Source organism: Wasmannia auropunctata, unplaced genomic scaffold (assembly GCF_000956235.1).
Source record: "Wasmannia auropunctata unplaced genomic scaffold, wasmannia.A_1.0 LD335949.1, whole genome shotgun sequence".
NCBI classification, from domain to species: domain Eukaryota; kingdom Metazoa; phylum Arthropoda; class Insecta; order Hymenoptera; family Formicidae; genus Wasmannia; species Wasmannia auropunctata.
In genome coordinates this window covers 86,887-109,183 of record NW_012026941.1, presented here as the reverse complement: position 1 = coordinate 109,183, position 22,297 = coordinate 86,887, and the positions used below count along the sequence as shown (strand labels likewise).

Below are 22,297 nucleotides of genomic sequence, written 5' to 3'. Positions count from 1 at the left end.
GGAAATATTTCTCACCTTGTATAATGCGAGGAAGAGCATAATATTTTTGTATTTTTTTCATCGTCAGGAATATAAATTCGTTGTATTGTTATATTTATCATAGATTTTTATTTAAATTCGCATTACCTTTAAATATTATGTTTATCGTATGTTTCATGTACGTTGTGTGTATGTGTGCGTGTATGTGTGTTGAGTGTGTGTAGCGCATATTTCGGAAATATTAAAATATTCATAAATAATATCAATATAATGGTCATATATTCTAAGCATTGTGTTATAGTCTTTTAACGTACACCTAAAAACTAACATACATAAGTTAACCGTTGCAAACGGCTGTTTTTCCGTTGATTTCGACTCGTTGATACGCAAGTACACAAGTAAGCAATACAGCTCACAACTTCTCTCAAAAAAAAAAAAGTCTAACTAAAATCATACATCGTTTTCAAAAAGCAATGCACATTTCTGAAAAAAAATTACACTATTTCTACGAGGGAATCGGAAATATTTTGTGTATCAAAGGAATAAAGCTGCTCGTACGAAAAAGGAAAAAGATATTTTATCAAACACATTTTTTAGCTTCTTTTTGACATTTATAGCACTTCACCAACATTGCTCTACTTTTGATTTCTTTTTTTCTTTTTTAATCTTTCGTCGAAAGTCGACACGCAGCCAGGCACTTGGCGTGGTCGCTTTTTCAGCTATCCATTTAAAATTGGTCAAACTTTCTCGCGCGAATGGATCAACTTCTTTAAGTTACTATAATAGATAATAGTAGAAGAATATGAGGACTTACGAAGGAAAGGTCCAATTTTTGAGGAAGTCGGATGGTGGGAGGAATTCGAGGCAGAAAATTAGAAATCGACTTTCCGCAATTCGTCACTTGAGAGGGAGGGGGAGAGATTACTGGTGTGCGATCGGAATCAACTTCTCGCCCGAGCCAATCGCCGGTAAGGGTGCCTCGACGGTAAGGACACCGTCCTTACTCAGGGAAGACTTGATGCTCTCAGGATTGGTTCCCTTCGGCAACAGGAATTCCCGATTGTACTCTCTGTACACAGATTTGCTCTCCGTCTTCTCCTCGTGCTTGGCGTGGACCTGGACAAACAAAAGTTGCATTGCGTTAAATGAGAAAACAGTTACATGAGGAACTTCACAATTATCGCTATTAATTCTGTTCATTGACAATTAAACGTAATCGAATAGTAAAGCGTTATATAATAATTTTAGATCTCATCATACTATTAATTAGAAAAATCACAGATTATGTTACATAAGCTAAGTTTTAATTTAATAACATTTTATCTTTATGTATATAAAATTATAAAATATTGTATGTATAGAGAAAGAAAATTTTTTTAATAGAAGTTTTTCTCCAAACGATATTGCAGCTACCTTTTTAGCTTCTATCGCCATGAAATTAAAATATGCATTGTGGCCAATAGCCAAGTTACGCCGTAATGCCATAATACGGTGACTTTATTCTTGCTAAGTTAATGGGTATTAATAATTCGTCCGCGGTCCCCTCCTCAGTATGCGTCACATGTTCTTATACACTGACATGAATTTACAAGTTCTCATTAGTATTCGCCTCGCGTGCGCCTAAAGTACTACGTCGCGATTGATTTATCATTACGAATGCATCGGATTAACAACCCCCCCCCCCCGACTTTGCTCATTCCTCGGCCGTACAAACGTTTCTTTTCTCCTCCCCTCGAGAAACTCGAGGCTCGCGGAGCGGCAAAAAGAACTGTCGCCTTATCGGATGACCGAATTTTTACGAGCGACAATCGCAAGGAGAGATATCACTTGATAAGTGTCCTTCGTGACTCCGTAACGAGCAATTTCCCCGAGTGATCTAGAAATAGGGCAACGTGAGAGTACCCCGTAATAGTGACCGTATTACTCATGCGTTCGACCCATGAGTCATGCTCCGCTTCGTTCGACCATGCGTAGGTTTCGTCTCCTTAGACGCGTAAGGTTAGTATAACGTGTCAGAACATCGATCTCATTTTTCCGCCAGCCGATGCACACGCATTACAAAAGATGCATCGACTTTATCATACGAAGAAACACACACTTCGTATGTGTTTCTTCACGGACGTACTTCTGTATGTCCTCTGTGACAAATCTGTACTTCATAAAAATAACTTTCTTGAATTTTTCGAAATTCGTCAAATACTTTTATTGTAACTCGATCTAAACACGACTCTATGATATACAAATTAGAAATAGATAATTATAAATTTCATATTCATAATATAATTAATATAATTAATATTCATAAAATATTAATTATAAAAAATAAATATGAAATTTATAGTCGAGAGCGCCTTCAACGGCTGCAGGATCTTGGTGCCTAATATGGTAATTTCTATGAATTTCTTAATTAATTCCATTATTCAGCCGTTTCAAGCTGCGCGCCGAAATTTACAATGCTGTAGATTTTAGTTTTTAAATGAATACATTTCTCTTTTTAATTCAGAAGTTTAAAAAATATTATGTACAGTATTTCTTAATTCCATTATTCAGCCGTTTCAAGCTGCGCGCCGAAATTTACAATGCTGTAGATTTTAGTTTTTAAATGAATACATTTCTCTTTTTAATTCAGAAATTTAAAAAATTATTACGTACAGTGTACAAACAACTGCATGATTCCGGAAGCTCGTCGAGATAAGGCGGGAAATGAGACCGGGCATCTCGTGAAAGAATGTCGTTCTCAGCGACGAAAGTGGGTTATGAGAGCCACGACACAATCTCGGGACGCCTGGCGTCTTGGGAGATATACATGGCAGTCGTAAAGGGGACGAAACGCAGCGGGAACGAAGGACGAGACGGGGAAGATGGCGGACCGTATACCGCCATCGCTTCCACCTTCTACATCACGTCGACGCGAATCGATATTTTCAAGCTTATCCTTCAAAGTTCATCCTTGTTGCACGACTCTTGTTTCTTGTTTCCCCCCTCAAGCGCCCCTTCCGCAAATTTTTCCACGGTAAAATATTTAATATACGAAAACAACGCTCGGATGACGGATATCTAGTTCTCTACGATATAACCGTCCTGAGCTTCGTGTTCCCCGCAACGTGCTTCCTATCGAGCGGCTTTTTGTTGACTCAGCGATCGATGAGAATTTACATTTTATCGCGAAGCGGAATCGCCGCTCGTGCGCGCGCGAATATTTCTTTATACGTCCCGCGTCCCGAATTCTTCAAACGTAACTCGCTCGTAAAGGCACTGCGCGCTCGTTACTCGATTCCTTCTCTTCGCCGTGAAGCAGTTCACCTAGATTTTACCGACGAAAAAAAAAAGCACCCCGATGAAATATACATGAGATATAGAGACGTCGACTTATTTATCCAGGCTCCGGCACGTACCGCGCCACTCGCGTTACGCACCTTCGTCTCTCTCTTTCTCTCTCACTCCGACAGTACATATCTATGATGGAATTATCGCCATCGGATATGGTTATTCGCCTTATAGAATATCTTCGATAGATTTAAGATAAAATTTCCAGTTAAAAGTGGATTTAAAGTACACACGGGCGGCGCAGGACTTCGGTAGCGTGTTGCTGCTCGAAGACGTGCAAATATTACATAATTTGCAGATAGCGCCGCCGTTGAGTTTTGTATAAACGGTGTTATTACGACGCGGAGTTACATCATGTTAATGGAGAGTTCGATCAGCGACGTATTTAGAAATCGCGGAGTTTCTGCGACAGCTGAGAAGCGACTCGCCTTGAGGAGAATCGGTGGCGAGTATGCAGTGTTGACTCACATGATCAAACAAAAGAAAACACTTTTCTAGCGTGTACATATCAAGTATCCCTGAGTCAAGCCATATTTTTGACACATGAGAAAATCTCCCTAATCTTTAATGTTAGACATCTCAATATAGAGCTTAATTAAATTTTTGTTGAAGCCTGTATACTTTTCAACGCCACAGAAAATCTCTCTAATTTTTAATATTAAGTATCTTAAAAAAGCTCAAATAAAATTAATTTTATTTTTATTGAAGCTACATTTTTAACACCTTAGAAAATCTTTGTTTAATTTGTAATATCAAATATCTCAAGATCAGTTAAATCTCAAACTTAATTAAATTTCTGTTAAAGCCAATCGAAGCGATGCTTCTGTGTTTCAATCAGAAATATTGTATATAATATCCTCTTATCGAAGTAACATTCGAAATACTTGAATAAGCATTACAATTAATAAGTCGGCGATCACTTCGCCGGTTGCTATTAACAGCAAATCCAGTTTGATTCGTGCTATATTTTTAACACCTCAAAAAATCTTTGTCTAATTTGTAATATCAAAACTCAAGATTAGTTAAATCCCAAACTTAATTAAATGTCTATTAAAGCCAATTGAAGCGAAGCTTCTGTTTCCATCAGGAATATTGCATATATAATATCCTCTATAAAAGGAACATTCGAAATACTTGAACAAGCACTGCAAGTAGTAAGTCGGCAATCACTTCGCCGATTGCTATCAACAGCAAATCGCAAAGTTTGATTCGTGCTCGCCCCTCGTCGCTAATCGCGATGATAGTTCTTGAAGCGTGTCTTCGACGGCTTTGTCGCGTGCGAGAAAAATGCAGGTGCGGGATATACGACCGCGCCCATTAGAGCGGCAAACATCAACGATTAAAAGTCGCGAACGGTAGGGGCGAGGCTTGCCGTGCTAATTACATTACGTAAAAGCCGCTAATGAGTTACGACTCCGTTCGCCTCGCGATTCGCTTCTCGAACGAACTGCCATCCGCGTTCGGCGTGGCCGGGAAGACCGGCCGGATCGACCGCGGATTCCATCCGTCCGCGACGCCGCAATGCCAATGAACGAAATAAGCCTTAACCTTGCCACGCGAAAAATTGGACTGACATCCGATGCAACCTGCGCCATCGCGTCACACGTCCTTCTCTTCGATCTCTACCGTCGCGTCGTATAAGACTCTAGCGGGTTCGTATTTGATTTCAAGGCGCGTGTCGCGCTTGCCTTGCATAATTTTCAGGTATGAATTCCTTGGCACCGCTTCGCGGCCGGTCGGTACAATAAGCGGATGTAAAAGTAGCCGAGATAACGAAGGCGGCTGATGTAATTACTTCGCTGACCTTTACGAGCTAGCCCTATAGCTTCTCGAGAAATTTCCTAATAGCTAACAGAAGGAAGGACAGCAGGTCAATTCTCGCTCTTGTTTAATCATTCTCACTGTTAATTCTCTTGATTCTCATTTCTAACGAAATGTTTTTACAATTCGATCCTTGGGATTTTTTACGATTTGTCGAGGAAAGAGCGACTTTAAATCGCTCGGCTGCGTCTCTCGAAATACCACCGACAGATACGGCAATATATAAATATCGATGCCAAGTACCGGGATTTCTTCCTCCTAACGAGCAAGCCGCGAAATGGATTCTCTCGTGACGGCGGTGATCCGCTAACGCGATTCTCTCGTTGCTACGTTCCTCGGGATATCGATCGTGCCGACCGTAAAAGAACAAAACTATGATGAAGAAAAATGCGCGCGCGGGTAACCCTAGATCCCCGCAAGAGACAGAGAAAAAGAAAGAGAGCTGAAGGAGAAAATGAAACGGAAAAACGAAAAGACGAAAAGGAGACGTCGGGAACGGACTACGGTAATTCAACTCCTCGCAGGATCTAAGTTTTCGCGATGGATATCGTCTTACGAGAAACGAGCATTACGCAACCACCTACCAGCTGTAACCACTAGTCATTGAAGTGACCGATTTGCCAAATTTCAGCACCCCTGACGAGCTGCGCGACGAGATCTGGGTTATGGTATATACACGACGATATACTAATTCAATTATATTAAATTATACCACAGACTTTCGAATATTTTTTAGAAGTTTAAATACTTAAATTTCCCATGTCAGAATCATATACAAGTTATGTCAAAAGTTACACCCAAAGAATGTTACCAAAGTAAACTAATAAATTTAAATTAAAAAATAAGAATTAAAAGCAAAACTAATCATATTATTTTATTATTTTAATATTTTTAATTTTATTTTACTATCTTTGGCATACATAAAATCAATCATCTCTACCGTTTCTTTCATTAATTTAAATATACATAATGGTATTAACACATAATGGTCTGAAAAAAATTATGTTATAATTGTATAATTAATTTTTGTTTGTTTGAGAGAGTTAGAAAAGGAGATTTCTGTATTAAAATATCCTCGGCATCAATAGTGATAGTTGCCGTTTTGAAATTCGGTGCCGCGATTGTCGAAAATAACGTAAGCCGCTGGCAGCCTCTGACTCACAAACTAAATATAACCGTGAATTTTGATGTTCCTACTTCCCACTTTTGCTTTTGCGCGAATAAAAACAGACCCTGAATCTTTCGAAAGTTGATTAAAGCGCCCGGATATTATCAACCCGATACATTTAATGAAACACTCATCTACGACGCAAAAAAAGAAAGATTATATTCCCGGATCAAGTAAAATCCATCAATTATGCAATATATACAGAGAGTTATCTGTTACAGATGGTCAGCTTCGACAAACTTGGAATCTGTCCCTCCGTTACATAAAATTTAATGAGATATAATCGACCATGTGGTTAATTAACTATAATTTTATCGACCGTGTGTTAATTAACTATAATTTTACGCCACATTGTTCAATCATTAATATTAAATATCGTTCCAATTTTTTCATACAATATCGATCCATCAATTAAATCCCTATCAAAATACCAGCACGAGTACATTATAAGAACAAGAAAGGAGACGAAGATACACACGCTTTCTCGCTGCTTCTGCGATGACGTCAACCGGCCGTAAATTCACGAGATGATCTACTCTCTACTCCCGTACACGTCCCATTACCCGGCCCGGACTACTCGTCCTTCGAGGCCTCGTCCTTGGTCGAGCCCTTTAAGGTCCGCTCGTGGTGCGTGGCCGACCTGAATTCGTCAGACCCTGACCACGTTATACGACACAGGCAAGTTTCTCGAGTTCTCCGTCGGGTCTCCCCGGGCGAATCCGTTTATGGCAGACTGCTCCGGTTCCCTTGAAATTATTTCAGAGAGAGGGACCTCCGGTCGCGCGCGAAGATAAATGATCGATTCGTTTTTGTGAACGGAATCGCCGAATTCGTGCCCGAGAAGAAGAGAGACAGGGAGATCGATCGACACGAAAAATTTGGGTTGCCCACGTGGCAGCGGAACTTTCAACGAGGATTGCCGAGATGGATAAAGAATTTATTTGAGCGTTGATATGCCGACGACCTCGTTCGAAAAAGATAAGATGGCCAGACACGATCGACGAATGTGAATAGGAACGAATCGAGAATGGCAGAATGCGTATCGGCTCTTCGAGTTGAAAGGGGGAGTGTGTAGCGTGCAGACAATCCAGGGAGACACGTTGTTTTGACAGCCGCGCACTTACACCGAGCTGCCACGAACTACTTGAAACCAATGCTAAGAAAAACAATGCTAAAATCATCTCTTTAAAGAGAAATCGACTTCCAATCTAAATAAACCGTAATAAGCTCTGGAAGAGCGCGACTCTTTTGGAACGTTGAGTGCAAAGTTGAGTTACCTGCCCGCTTCGTAGAGTCAGTCGTGATTTTTAAGAGATCGCGAAGAAGAAAACGAAAATAAAGGAGTGCGCTCGATCGGCTCCGATCATTTATCGAATAAATCATCGGAATAATGCCGTGCCTTGTTCCTCGATGGATCTTACATCATTACGAGCTTTCTTTCATCGCGAAGAACGAGAGTACGATGGTACAATGACCTCATCCTCCGATCTCGTGCACAACGGTATAAGAACTTTTGCAATACCCGTGCTCGAGAGAAAGAGTATTCGATTTCCGCTCCATTACCTCTCTTATTGAAATAAATAGATAATTCTATGATCGTATTACAATTCGCATTGCAGAAAGAAAAGACGGATATCGTACATCAACGCGAAATGACATCCTAATTTTTTGTTAGACTTGCCGTGGGAGCGGAAGTAATTGTTTGTCACGCGTGCGCATTTGTTTTTCAACAATAAATTTATCAAATTCAACTTTTTTTTTTCGTAAAAATCGTTATTCGCGTGTCACTTCCGAGATACATGTGTTTAGGCGACGGGTCTCTTGTGTAATTCATAAGCGTAATCGCAACGTCCCCGCATATCACGCGTTCGGCTTGTTTGCTCACAATGGCCGAACATTATTCCGGTCCGCCGGTATGACGACTGGCGTGAATTTATTTTCGGCGACGGTTATTTCCGTCCAGGTCGGGCGCGCGAGAACGTTAGAGAAGGATCTCGAAGAGCGGACACGCGCGCGCGTAGAGAAACCCCGAGGAATTCTCGCGCTCCAATATTTCACTTCCTGCCGCTAAAATTCTAATTTTCCGCGACGGCGAGACCGCGAGGGCGAATGTAAATTTGTTGAATTTATATACCGAGCTCTGCGCCTCTGCGTTCAAATGGAATAAAGTTAAATTTCGCGAATCGTCAAGCCAATCGTCCGAAACCACGGGACGTGATGAAGCTCGTAACGCATTACTCGATGTGTGAGGCTCGCTTTCCTCGCGGGAAGTGACGTAACACCATCAATTACAACGTTCTACGTAGTTCATAAAGATCCGCAAGTACCGAAAGTATTTCACATATCCCGTCTCTCCAACTGGATATAATATTTAAATGCAAATTTTTTAAAAAAGAAATATATCTTTATATCTATACTATTATAATTAAATTTATATTTCATTTATTTATATTTAACAGTCAACTCGGGAAATAATAATTCATATGTCTACTCGAATCTTAAGGCTTCTCCATTTAGCACAAGATATCCTATAAGAGATGTGGAAATTGGTAATCCTCGCGTGTCAATTCCTAGAGTCAATTCCTCGGCGAACGTAAACTACAAACGAACTGTGTAAATGAAAAGGTCTAAAAAAAAAAAAAAACGATTGTAGCGCGCAATTTGCGAGTAATTAACTTATGACGGTACATTGCGCGCGTGACAGACAACTTTGTGTCGCGCCAATCCTCGCCAATTGCGCAAAAACTTGAGCCAGATTTGCACCTTGCCAAGTTGCGCAACAGATCGCGGGATCCAGCGGTATATCGCGCGTGATGAGTCAACCGTATAATAATTTCGGGTTGCCAGATGAACCGGGGAGAAATCGCAATAAATTGAAAGATTCAGGCTTTGAGTAACATCCATTGTCCGAAGTAAATCAATCTTATTTGAAGATAGACGTATCCTTAGACGTATGATTAATTTATATATACTCGGATAATTTATTACTAAGGGTAGACTTTGGCTGCTAAATATTGAAGATAACATCACAAGTAGATTATAAATAAAAAATATTTTCCATATTGGAGTCTTTTCTACAACATTCTCGGCAATTAACAAATGCAAACGGATCGTCGTTATTTGCAAGAAATAGGCGAGTATATCTTTAATCTTATAATTGAGTAAATAAATTATCGCAAATTTTTAGTTTCCAGAATGTTTCTAGTTTTCTCACAAAAATCATAATGTGTAGGATTTCTGGTGTACGAGAATAACGCGTATTAATTATGATAGTGATAAACGGCACCGAGCGATCGTGGTTGCTATAGTTTCGCAGCCTTTAGTTATCATAAAAGACATTAGAATAGAAAAAAATTGCCTCGACTTACGGCAGCGGTTCAATTATCATGGCTTTCTATAGTTTCATGGCTAGGCTTGAACTTTAACCGCGAAGTAGTTTCACTCACCAATAGCTTGTTGTCCACAGTCTTGACGACGATTTCCTCGGGCGTGTATTGCGAGACGTCGAAGCGCAGCTTCAGCATCTTGCTGTCACCCTCGTCCTGGATGAGGGGACTGTTGAGCCCGTCCAGCCAGGCATGATCGTGCTGCGGACTCAGAGAACTGCTGTTCTGAGTCTGTTGCTGAGTGGTGGTGCTGTAATTTAAAACAAAAGCCCCGATTACCGTCGGCGATCGTTGTCTGCGCGTGAAAGTGCGGACTAAAATGAGCAATGAGGAGATGTCGGGCACATTGATGCGGTGATGAGCGACGTCGGACCCGCGACACCGTTAGCGTTTAAACCTATCAACTATAACTAACACAGTCGGTGCGAGAGAGTATGAAGCCTTACTTACGGTGACGATGGACGATGGACAAATCCAATAAATAACACGCAGAGATTGACATTAATATAAAATCGTGCGTTAATATATCAGTTAAAACGCTAGAAAGGCCAGCATATTTCACACGCAATCATTTTCATTGCACAGAAATAGATGAAGTAAAAAATTGCATAATTTTGTGTAACAAGAATATCGAGTTATTTATTTGAAATGCTAACTGGCGATTAATACGCACTGAACTTTGCCCTTTCTAGCGTTAACTAAACTCACGTTATTCTAACTCTTGCACGCAGCACTATGATCTATGCGGAACTGTAAGGAACATAAGGTAAATAACCATAAGGTATGAATTGTGTCAGGAGGGCAACGATATCATCGTCCCGGGTGTAGGGTCACACAACGTGCAGAGACATTTGTTCGTTCGTTGCACTCGCTCTGACGCGATTACAACCGCGTTAACCCTTCGTAGAAAGAAACTGTTGTAACGTTGCTAGTGCCATTGATTTTTTATGTGTAGATTTTTATTATTTCTCAGCACATTTATATGCGTTAACGTATTGACTTAATAAATCTAAATTTCATGAATATTAACGAATCATTAACATTAAGAAAATAACCGATTACGCAATAATGCTAAATTGTTTTTTTTATAAAATCCTCAATTTTTCGAATTTTCTTTGTATAAATTAGATCATACAACGATCGAAAACAACTTTGATTCCTTCTTGCTAACCATATCCGAATTATTTGAGCGTATCTCAACGCCAAATTGTTAATCTTATATTCTTCAAGTTCTGCGAAGAGTTAAAGACGCAAACGAAAAATAAACGGTACACAGTGCGGGATAAATATTTCAGGACGTAACAAAAAGTGTGCGGTCTAATGTACAACTACTGTTTAAAACGAAGCGTCGATCTTTACTTGGTCTTCCGGCAAGCTTTAGAAATCGGGGATGCGCGCCCCTGTGTGACGCGCAACATCTTCCGATCCCACTTGATCGTTCCTACTATCGATCGACTCGTTTTTTCTCTGTGCTTTTCTGTGCGTTTTCTGTTCTTTTTTTTTTCTCTTTTCTCTACGAGATAGAGCGTCACCTTTTGAAGCTGTCGAACGCGGACCGCTTCGACGGTGCTGCGGGGTCGACCTTGTCCCAACCTTCGCTCTTCGAGGTCGTCGACGTGTGGTGCTCGCTGGTGCTCGTGTGGTGCCGACTTCATAGTTAGTCACGTGCCAATGCAGAGAGCCATTCGGTAGGCGAGAGAGACGGTAGTCGAGCGCAGGAAGAGGGATGGTTGTTATTATTAATATCGGTTATGTAACTCTGATGGTTACGGAGTGTTGTCGTCCGAATTAACGAATTAATCCACACGCGGTCACGTTGTCTTCGCTTCTGTGTTTCTTGGCGGTGCACACAGCTCGATTAATCTCCCCGTCCCGCGGAGTTCCCACAGACTGGATTTCACCCACGGCGATTAACAGTTATTCGTCAGACGGGGGGGGGGGGTCTAAGATCTTAAATCCCTTCCGAGCTTGCTGTTTTCACTAACGACAAATCACTCTTGCCTAGCCTGTTTGTTGTCTTCATCAACAAGCGCCAGTCTTTCCCGGCGAACAAATAGTCGAATCTATCTCGGAATCTATTAAAACTAACTTTGGCCATGTAAATTCATGACTACGTCTATCTTTAATGTCATAACAACGACTGTTTAATCGACGAATAACTGTGTTGAGCATTTATTCGCCGTTGATGAAAACCATTCTTCGTTCAAACGTTTGTGCCGATATTATTATATTCCTCCGAATTTCTAATCGTTAATTATTTCTGACAAAGAAATGCCGCTTCGAATTGTATATATAAAATCGTACGTTACATTAACGGAAAAACAAGCATGTTTGTGATTTTTAAGACCGATAAGTTTATTTGCACCAAGAAACAAGAAGCGAGCGACGTTTCCAGCAAGATTTAATGAAAATTTTGATACTTTTTTTGACTCTACTGTTATTTTTATCGTGTTCTTTCTTTTCTTTGCACTACATTTTATTTTTGCTTTAGTTAAAAGTGCTGCAGTACGACTCCATAAGTGCTCAGAGTTGAACTGCGAAAAAAAGAATCTTACAAGTCTTGTTATCTCTTACACTTTCCATATTCATAAGACCTTGTATAATTATAAACATAAATAAAAAGAAATCATAGAAATTGGCGCTAAATTTTCACCGAATAAAAATATCATCGCGCGTGTAACGTACTAGAGATCTATACAACTAATGGCTATCGCAAATCTAAAATTATTCACGAATGCTGCGAGGCAAATTGCTTCGAAACAAGGACAAAAAGCAGTAAGACAATCGACACACGTCAAACACGCAGCAAATTAATCGTAAAGGCTATATACAAATTAATTCTACAACTTAAGAATTTAATAAGCGCACTCGGCAAATACGTATACGTGATAAATCTTATCCGTTCTAGAGTTTTGTGTAAAAAAAAAAGAGCAGTTTGTTTATACGATAAAACGAAATTTCTCGAACGGGCCGCCTGCATTCGTCCGGATGATCTTCCACGGAGATCAACGCTATTCTACTAATTACCGCTGATAATCGACGTTAAACCTATTAACGATCCCCCGAGAGGACCTCCGATCGATCGTAAACGTGATCATGCAGATGGGAACTAGATTGCAGCTCGGCGCGAAATAAATGTCACGTCGAACGAAATGTCACGATAACCGGAAGTGTCTTGCCTTGTCTTCGGAGAGGTCGTCGACCCACTACCACGGAGGATACTATAAATAGCACGTAATTACGTCGTCGCAGCGCGTACTCGCATAGCGAGGGTGATCGTGATTTCTCAAGTCACGTTTATTCGTGTTACCTTAACTCCGTTGGGCCTCGCAGAGTTAACTTTCGTTTTTCTAACCGTAAAACAATTGTATACCGCATCGCTGTTTTCCAGCCTCATTTATCACCCCGCGAAATTTACACAAGAGACAAATCTTACAATTAGGGCACCTACGTAAGTCGGGATAATTTGACAACTGACATTAACATCGTAAACAATAGCGGACTATTCTTTATAATTCATTTATATAAATCTAAAAAGATAATTTAATCGTAATACATGGATGATCTTGACATTAAAAAAAAATTTTTGTGAAAGCCGCTAAAGAAATTCATCTTTTATTATTGTGAATTTAAGTTTTCTAACGATATTTTACCCTCCTTAGAAGCGAAAATCATAGTTTGTAAAAGAGAATGCACGAATCGCTTCGATAAAAATTAATATCCGAAAGAAACGAGATTGTGTACACGGCGTTTATAAAGTTTTGTGATGGTCGAATAAATTCTACGACAGAGTAAAACGATTCCAAGAACGAGATGTCACTATATCCCGTCACGCGATATAACGTGTTTGGCAGTAATAACGACTGTTTTCCGCGTTTTATTCCCTTCGTGCGTAGGTATGGCGTATCGAACAAAGAGATTGCCGTCAATAAATTCCCGTTCCGCTGTCGCGCGGATCTTTCGACAGGTCTATCGTCGCGAGAACGCAAATGCATCAATATAATTCATACTCTTTTTACAGAAAACCGAGATATACATTACGTCAAATTTTGATTGAATCTAAGACTCGTGCAGTAACATTTAAATATCACGAAACGTTTCGCCAACGGGAAGCGAAAAAGGGTTGAAATAAAGCCGCAGGAAGGCTACGTGGGAAAGAATGGGAAAGAAATGCGGTAGAGAACAATTATGCGCCAGACAAGAGAAAGGTCGGATCTCGTCTCGTGAAATCGAGGGAGGTCAACCGTAGAGCGTAGGATCTTACAAAGCTCGATTCGTCGGAGTGAAAAGGCCAAGCAAGACGCGGATCACGAAGTGGCAGAGATTTTATATTCTGATTCATCCGCGTTATTCATATTGTAGCGACTGTCTTACGTGGATATAATCGATGTAACAAAATTAATTTAAGAAATAACTAAGAATATGATATTGTATTTCTTTAAGTCTTTGTCGAGATGTTTTATCAAAAGAAAAAAAAGTGTTTTATTAAAAAGTTACAATAAAAATATTCAACATAAAGAAGTAGCAAACTCATTGTTGATATAAGAATAAGTCAGACGGTGTTTATCTAATCTGTTTAGTTTAACTCAGTTTACTACTTGAAATCGTTGAAAGTGATTGGTGTAATTTGTATCAGTCTCGAAGTCTTGCATCAATACATAGCACAATTTCATATCGAGATACTCTAGCTCAAGCGTATTCCAATTTTCCAATTGCAGAAATTATTAAGCGAGAATCATATCCGCGTATGCTCCGCTCTCATTTGACAGAACGTAATAAAGACCTTTGTCTTCCAATGAGCAGACCGAGTTTAACTAAAACATTAACAGATGTATTATAATGTTAATTTTATCATAGAGAAATGATTATTTTGCATATATGGTAAACGTCTTCAAAAAATTAAATATAATTTCTAATGATAGAGTTGTAACTCTCTCTGTAGCAATTATTATTACTATTATTCATCTCTCTCGATTTGTTCGACGAGAATGACAGTGAATTTATTATCCGTATCGCAGATTATATCTACTTAACTATAACTCTATCGAATAAGATAATCGGGCGCTACGGAGCACGTTTCGACGAAATCATATTTAGCCATTACGCCGATGCCAATGGTCGGCTGAGAGTCAATGAATCGCTTAAACTCACAGTCAGTCACACATCGCCGGCACATTGTGTAACAGAAAGACGATGGTTGTAGGACGAAACAAAAGAGCGCGCGCGCGTATGTGTGTGTGGGAAAGTGTGCATACGAGAGTGAGCGGAAAGTGAAATCTCCCTTTGGCACGCACGCATTGCGACGCTCGAGTCTTCAATCGCGATATGATCCACCGACAGACAGCTAGTACCGTCAGTTATCCGCGGAAAGTTCAAGCGTAAAGTTTAGCATAGTTCAGCAAAGTCAATTAGCAAGCTATTGCCCTGCGTTATAAGAGTTAATTTCCTGTTGCTGCTCGAATCCCGTCTGTCCGGAAGCTACCTGCTGCACGATATCGAATCCATACAATTTTTATCTCGCGTATTTTCCGTTTCAAATAAGTAAAGTATGGAACGTTCGAGGTAGTACAATTATTGATTTTCCGTCCCGAGAAACGTGTCGCAAGTTTCCTACTACAAAATAGAAAATTTATGTACACTCGTAGGCAATGAGATTGCGACACTTTTTTTTTAGTGAGTTTTATGAACGCGTGACTTTTAACATTCTAATAATGTTTTTCAAATAATATTAAATAAATGAATTTGATAATTTGATGTTAGTGTTTAACATTTGGTACAGCATCAGTTTAATTATATACATAACATGTTTGTGAGTTTACAAATTCGTAAATTAACTGAAAAAAAATGTCGCAACCTCATTGTCCACGAGTGTACATAAATTTCCTATTTTATAGTGGAAAACTTGCGACACACGTCGGAGGATATTTATTTTTTCCAAGCTAATTCGATTTTGCTAATTCGATTTGCATTTATCGACTCGATGTAAAACCAGATGTTTTAAGGCCCATGTTATTCAATAACAAAAGATTATACGAATGCGGAATCATAAAGTAGTTTCACATTTTTAAATAAAAACCTAGCTACGAAGTGTATATGATCCGATTATTAATGAAGTTCAATTCAGATAGTAAACAAAGATTAAAAAGTCAGAATCCGAACAGGTGGCTGAACAGTCGATAATATCTTGACATATGTCTGATAGACAGGCCACCGTCTACATGTTAATAATACATCCGCGTAGCGAAGACACTCCGCGTGATGTGCCATACGCGCGCGCTTGTCTATTTGCGGTAACCGTCCCTGAACATAAGAATTACGTCAGGAACACGTGATTATTCGGACTTCGTAATGGACCATATTCACCTCCCACGAGGATGATCCATCGTGGATGCGCGATCGACACCGCGTCCGAGCGCACACCTGCTTATCGCGCGCGGCGGCGCATATTTATAGACGCGTCAGAGTCTTTTAAGTCAATGACGACATGGCATGTTTCTCGAAATAGATCCAGTTAAGGTCCATCTGCAATGAGAATAGTAAGTCGTAAAAAATTGACCAGTCACAGTCGAATATATGAGAAGAATAATCGACTGTGATGGGTAAATTTCTTACGGCTTACGACTTACTACTTTCATTGTAGATGAACCTTTATTGATTTGTAAAGATAAACTCAAGTCGTATTATAAGACGGAATGTTGATCGCGAGATGGATGATTGTAGATAATTAAATCGGCGAATTTAATTTCATAAATACATCATCTCTAATCAATATTAGACGAATCGTCGAAAAAATAATATACAAACATTAATTCAATTAATTGCGTGAAAAGTACTTTTTTTTGCACGAGTAACTCGTCAAGTGACGAAACCGGCCGAAGCGAACCGACGACAAGGATGTTAACGCGCATGAACGTCGGAGAATCGCGCAGGGCAACATACCGCAGCTTGATGACGGTTTTATGCGCGGGTGGATAAAGATCCTCGTTCAGGATCATCGCGGATCCTCTTTAGGCCGGTCGGCGGTGAACCGAGAGTCGATAACACCCGTTAGCAACACGACCGTGCGCGCGCGGCTCGCTTTAAAGCGCGGACTGCGACGATGCGGTTGCCTCGGCGATGTCGTAAAAATTACTGCGTAAATCCGCTCGTCTAGGATCCCTGCAAGCTCCTCACCTTTCCTGCGGCCGCGGCGCGATTTCAGTGCTCGCGATTCCCAGTGGGGGCCATTCGCGATCGTGCAACGCGATACAATGTCAAGGTCGTTGACGTAATAACGATGCACCGCAAACGATGTGTGCATATACATATATATATAAAGTGTCAACCTTTTTTTTATCTCTAACACCATGTAGAAAAACAACGTTAATTCAATTCAGCACACGCGCGGCGAATTGCATTATGCACAAGCGGCACGTCTACACTGTGCAACGATAATGTAATTTTGATTAGAGAGTGCAGCATTATTAAAACGTAAACCAATGATTCTTTCGAGGAAACGAGCAACGGACTCGGGAGGAGAGTACGTTGACTGGGATTTATTTCGATCGGGCGGAATCCCGGAATTTAAACATTGTTCATTCTTTTTCCGCGTTCCCATCTCGTTTCTTCAAACTATAGCTGTTTCGAGTTACGACAATGCCGCATTCAGAAGACGCGGCCGTGTGCGTGTGTCGGTGTGCTGTAAAAAAAAAAATTGCAGTGAACGCGTCCGTTGTGCGTCCAACGAGACGATGTAATTGCGTAATAGACATCGCTTGTAATTCTCCGCGAGTTACACGTACAACAGTTGGCGTTTTCCCACATTTAAAATATGCCGGGGTTTAACACGAATGCCCCCGAATGTCATACGACGAAACAATCACTGTTTGCAGCGTAAAACTCGAATGCCTGTATCCCGTTGGACTGCCGGGATCTGCAGTAAACGATTTGTGGAGGTCGAATGTGATGTAAAATGAAATATGGAAAATTTTTATTGGAATTCCTGTTTGCCTCGTATAAAGATGTTTAATTTGAAATATATTCTTGTATTATTCAATCCAATTAAGCAATAACGCGAAATTTGCAAGAAGGAACGCGCGTGAAATGCGAAATGAGTTAACAGGGTATTCAAATTTTGTAAAAAAAATTCCCTGAAAATTTCCGCATTTTCCAAGAATTTTATTTAAAATTCCAGATAAGATTAGAAAATTTCTCAGTACAGCTTTAAAATAAATTAGGCACTAAGAGTTTTAATAACGTATAGAACTTGATGCGTGAAACAATTTTAATCTTCTCATATGTACAATATAGTTACATGTCCATACAACATTTTTCGAACGTAACGAAAGATTTTGTATGGAGATGTAACTACATATGTGAAGATTAAATTGTTTCACGCACCTATAGTTCTGCGTTATTAGACTCTTAATGCCTGATTTATTATTTCCGGATTATCATTTTTTAGATTAAAGAGTCTTTATATAGTACATGTCAATTTTAAAATAAATTAACTTTTAATATCAGAGACCTTCGATATGGAGTCGCGTTTACTTTCTAAAGGGATAAAATTAAATTTAAAAGTAAAATTCAAAAAATTTCTTTGATTGTATCAGTAAAATTCCATGAGAATCCACGATTTTCAAGGGTAAACATGAAATTCCCTGAGAATTCCAGGTTTTCCCGGTAGTACCCACCCTTAAAGGTTAAAGAAGTTAAAGAGTATCTTGCGAATGGCGATGTACAGTTTAATTAAACGTATTGCCGACTGCCTTTGAATATTGTCGGCACGCCAATTAAGCGATTTCAGCGAGAAAAATTTCCACGTGACTGTGCAAATTTTTCCGACACGCGCATTTCCCGAAGATCCGTCCGCTTCGCCCTCCGGCGCGTCGAGTCGCCAAAGGAGGCTCCTCCTGCCGGTCCGCGAGAATGCAGTGACGGAATCTCTATAAATAGCAACTGAAATGCGCGCGAAACGACTGGTATCGATGCAAAAATGCAGAGCCAATCTGCGAATCGTCGCGAACATCCGCGCTGCCCACTGACAAGATACACGCGAGAGTTTCGTCGTTTTTGCGACGGTACCAATAACGTTTCAAGTAATAACAGGGAAAAGCTATATTTTTACGCAAAAGCTTATACATTCTATCAGATTTTCCATTCGACGTAACACATGATGAGTCACTTAATGTTACTAAAATTGATAAAAACATCGAAACTTATACATTCTCGTGTTTCGACAAGGCAGCGACGACGTAAATTAATTCACGCAAATGAGGGATTTTATGTAGAGTCTCTTAACGCGACGGGAGCTACAAGTGACATCATCTGTTTTTTTACGTCGCGCAATTTGCCCTTTCATCAATTTTACAGGTTTATTTTCCTTATCTGTCTCGTGGTTTCGGAGATATTTTAATATTATATGTATATTCCTATTCTGCACGTTACAATAACACTCTTTCTTCGGAAACCAATATTGAGTCATCGTCTTAAAATGTTGAAATAAATTGCATCTGCATGATAACGCGTGTACGATCGATCGATCGGTAGATTGCTAATCTCTTTAATCGCTCGACAGTCGAGTCGCGAAACGGAACTCGTATACAGCACAAAATACCAACGATCGATGAATCTTTATCATGCAAAGAGAAAATACAATTTTTTTTTCTTCTTCCAGCCAGGTATTGCCAATCGATACTTCCGACGGCTGTTAAAATAATTGTCGAGTCGACGGTCTTCGATCGCGAGTAATTTCAATGCCGGACGTGCCGCGTCAAACGAAATAGAATCTCTCTTAAAAAAACATCGGAAATAAAAGTGAGTGCAAAACCTGTGTGCGAATATACGATCGAGCGAGAGAAAATTCAACGTAAAGGTACGAAGGTCAACTCTTGCAAGTCGTCCTTAATCCCCTCGCGCGTCGCAAGCTATAACGACAGATCAGACAAATTAGATTCATTTGCTCGTACAAGAGAATCGATACCGCCAATGTCAACTACTTATTACTCGCGACCCACGCTTATTTTTTTTTTATCGATCTCACTCTGCGCGCCGATGTACGGCGTACAGTAATCCCCCGTATTGTATGTAATTCCCCCACCCCTGAGAAACGACCTCGAGATTTCGACGTACACAACACGCCGGGGGGTGTGCCGGCTCGTAAACATACCGTTTGTGTCGGCCAACCGCGATGTAAGTAAGCGAACGAATTCGAATTACCATCCGTGATTCGAAAGAAGAGCTCTTTGAGAAATCGATGTAAAACGTCGGACGAATTTATGCGCGGAGAGACGCGCGAGAGGGAGAGAACGTAACCGGTGTGCGTATCCTGAAGAAAGGTTAGGCGTCTCGCGAGAGAAAGAGAGAGAACACCGTACAGGGAGTTCATTCGACGTACCTGGTGGTGCTCTTGAAGAAGTTGTTGCTCTCGCGGTTCATCAGCTCGCTGCGGAACCGCGACATCTCGTCCTCCATCTTCCTCATCTCGGCGTCGAAGCGCTCGCGTATGTTGGAGAACTCGGTGTCGATCACGCTGAAGTCACCGAGTTTGATGGGAATGTTGCGCTTGATACCACTGTCGGCCATGTTTTCGCCCGGGCAGCACTCTCTCGTGTCTCTCGTCACTGTGTAAATCACTCGACGGGGGGTTGGACTCGCGCCGCGATCGAAGGCACGGATTCGATCCCGCGGATATCCAGGCAAATACGATACTCTTGGGTTACTCTCTCTCCTTCTCTCTCTTCACTAACGCCGCACGTGTCACGTCCCGTGTCTCGTTCCCGTCTGAGGAATGAGCGCGGCTCGCCGGCGCGGTCCCTTAAATACCCGGCGACGCCGGCGCGGCCGCTCGTAGGTGTTCGGTCGCCCTCGACCGCGCTCGGCTCGCCTCGTGATCGTACACGCGGTCGCCCGCTCGGTCGCGAAAACGGCCGCGAACGGCGGGCGAACGACGCTCGGGTAGATGTTTGACACGAACGATGACGACCCTAAATCTAATTAGACATAATAATCGCCGAACGTTGGGATCAGCGTCGTTAGCGAAAAGTTGACGGACGCGCAACGGGAGAGCGTCGTGTCGCCGCCTACATCCTGCCTGCGCGGAACGAAAGAGCGCGCGTCCGTTTTTTTGTGTCGTTTACAGACACGCCGCTAGCGCGCATAATTTTGTCTCCCAAGACAGAAAATATATAGATTGCCTCGTCTTTTAATTGTTTAAAATAATTTGGAATATTTTAATTAACATATTCATGATCGTTTAAATGAATATCTGCGTATATATAATAGTATAAATACTCTGATATATTTTTTAAGAAAAGAAAAAAAGGTGAAAAATAAATCACGCTAAATAATTGATATACTTTGGATAAACTAGACCGACTCGACAAATTTAAGAGAATGGACTCCCTTCCCGTCGAGGAAATCCCCGCATTGAGGCCAACTGTGTTAACTTTCCGATAGATCGCGGCCGGACTTATTTTCGTATTTAAAACAAATACTACGTCGCGCGAAAACGAGGCGCCGCTCTTAGAAATTTGTTCATATAAAGATCGGGCGTAGGCGATGCCGGCACAAAACGAATCATCGTCCGCGCAACAGAGCTATGACTAATAAAACCCGCGCGATCATTTCCTTATAAACGCGACCCCCGCGAAAGAACATTCTCGTAAATTCCACGCACGCGGTAGAATTTATTCGTATAATTTACGGCCGATACGAGAAGGATGGAAATAAAGCAATTACAGCTGTATGTAAAAATAACATTTTCATTCCATGTAGCAGTTTTCCCAACAGTTTCCGAAAAGATCTTTAATATTTAAGCCCTTTAAATTCTGTTTTTATAATGTCGTGGATGAGAACGAATACTTGCGTCGCAAAACGTCAGTCGAAAACAAAAGGGTTCGGAGATGACGTAAGACGGTTAACGAGTTGCAACGGCGGATGATATAATTTTTACGGTGCTGATCGTTTAATTAGACCGAATTAAAAGGTCTCTTCGAAGTCAATAACTCGTCGGTGGATCGATAAGACATCATTTAACGCGGTGATCCATCCATAAAGACCGCGCTATCGTCGGCAATAAGGATTTTAATCGAAGGAAATCAAAACTTTCCCGTGGGACAACAGTTAAAAAGTTCATCATAATAAAATCATTGGCCGTATATAAATTAAAGACATTGTTTGCATAGCCATGCGTACATATTTGTTTATCGGCTCTTAAAATAACATATCGCGAATCGAATCGATGAGACCCGCGCGATCGCATGCAGTGCTGGATGATGTGGATTCCTATACCGTCAACAAAAGGCGTCGATTGAAAAAATTCTTCCCGCATCGCGTCCGTCGAAAATTGGCAATCGTTCCGTCGTCGACGCGTCATCGAGCCGGGAATGTTAAAAGACCGTGTATCGCGTCGTCACGAGAGAGAATTCTTTTACGGTATTGAAAGCGAGTCGCGGTGAGTGACGCCGACGCTATTTCGGCGCCTCGCGTCGTCACGAGAAAGAGCTGCGTTCTCTCGCGTCTGAATGGAACGGCGACGTCACTGCATGCCCGCCCCCGTATATTCATCATACGCGAACACAATTCGACATATACAGACCTGCCGTTCGCCCTTCGTCACAAGGATATACGCTCACGT

The 22,297-nt window shown here is 40.9% G+C and overlaps 1 protein-coding gene across 2 annotated transcripts; it reads right to left on the bottom strand.

Annotated features, from left to right (window-relative positions):
• Positions 1-534: 534 nt before the first annotated feature.
• Positions 535-20,469, bottom strand: LOC105455087 (heat shock protein beta-1). Of its 2 annotated transcripts, XM_011698140.1 has the most exons (4): positions 20,057-20,469; positions 11,214-11,330; positions 9,742-9,931; positions 535-1,095 (listed from the first exon to the last, which is right to left on the bottom strand). In XM_011698140.1, the coding sequence occupies exons 1-4, from the start codon at positions 20,242-20,244 to the stop codon at positions 901-903; spliced, it is 690 nt and encodes a 229-aa protein (XP_011696442.1). In that variant the 5' UTR covers positions 20,245-20,469; the 3' UTR covers positions 535-900. The 2 variants fall into 2 exon arrangements, with proteins under 2 accessions (XP_011696442.1, XP_011696443.1); XM_011698141.1 differs by lacking the exon at positions 11,214-11,330.
• Between the last annotated feature and the right edge of the window lie 1,828 nt (positions 20,470-22,297).

Bases quoted from the DNA above. Each gene is read 5' to 3' on its own strand.
- LOC105455087 (XM_011698140.1), bottom strand. From the start codon at position 20,244: ATGGCCGACAGTGGTATCAAGCGCAACATTCCCATCAAACTCGGTGAC. The intron at 9,932-11,213 runs GTGACGCTCTAT...TTTAAATTACAG, and splicing joins GCGTTCGACAGCTTCAAAAG to CACCACCACTCAGCAACAGA. The intron at 1,096-9,741 runs GTGAGTGAAACT...TTGTTTGTCCAG, and splicing joins CTGTGGACAACAAGCTATTG to GTCCACGCCAAGCACGAGGA.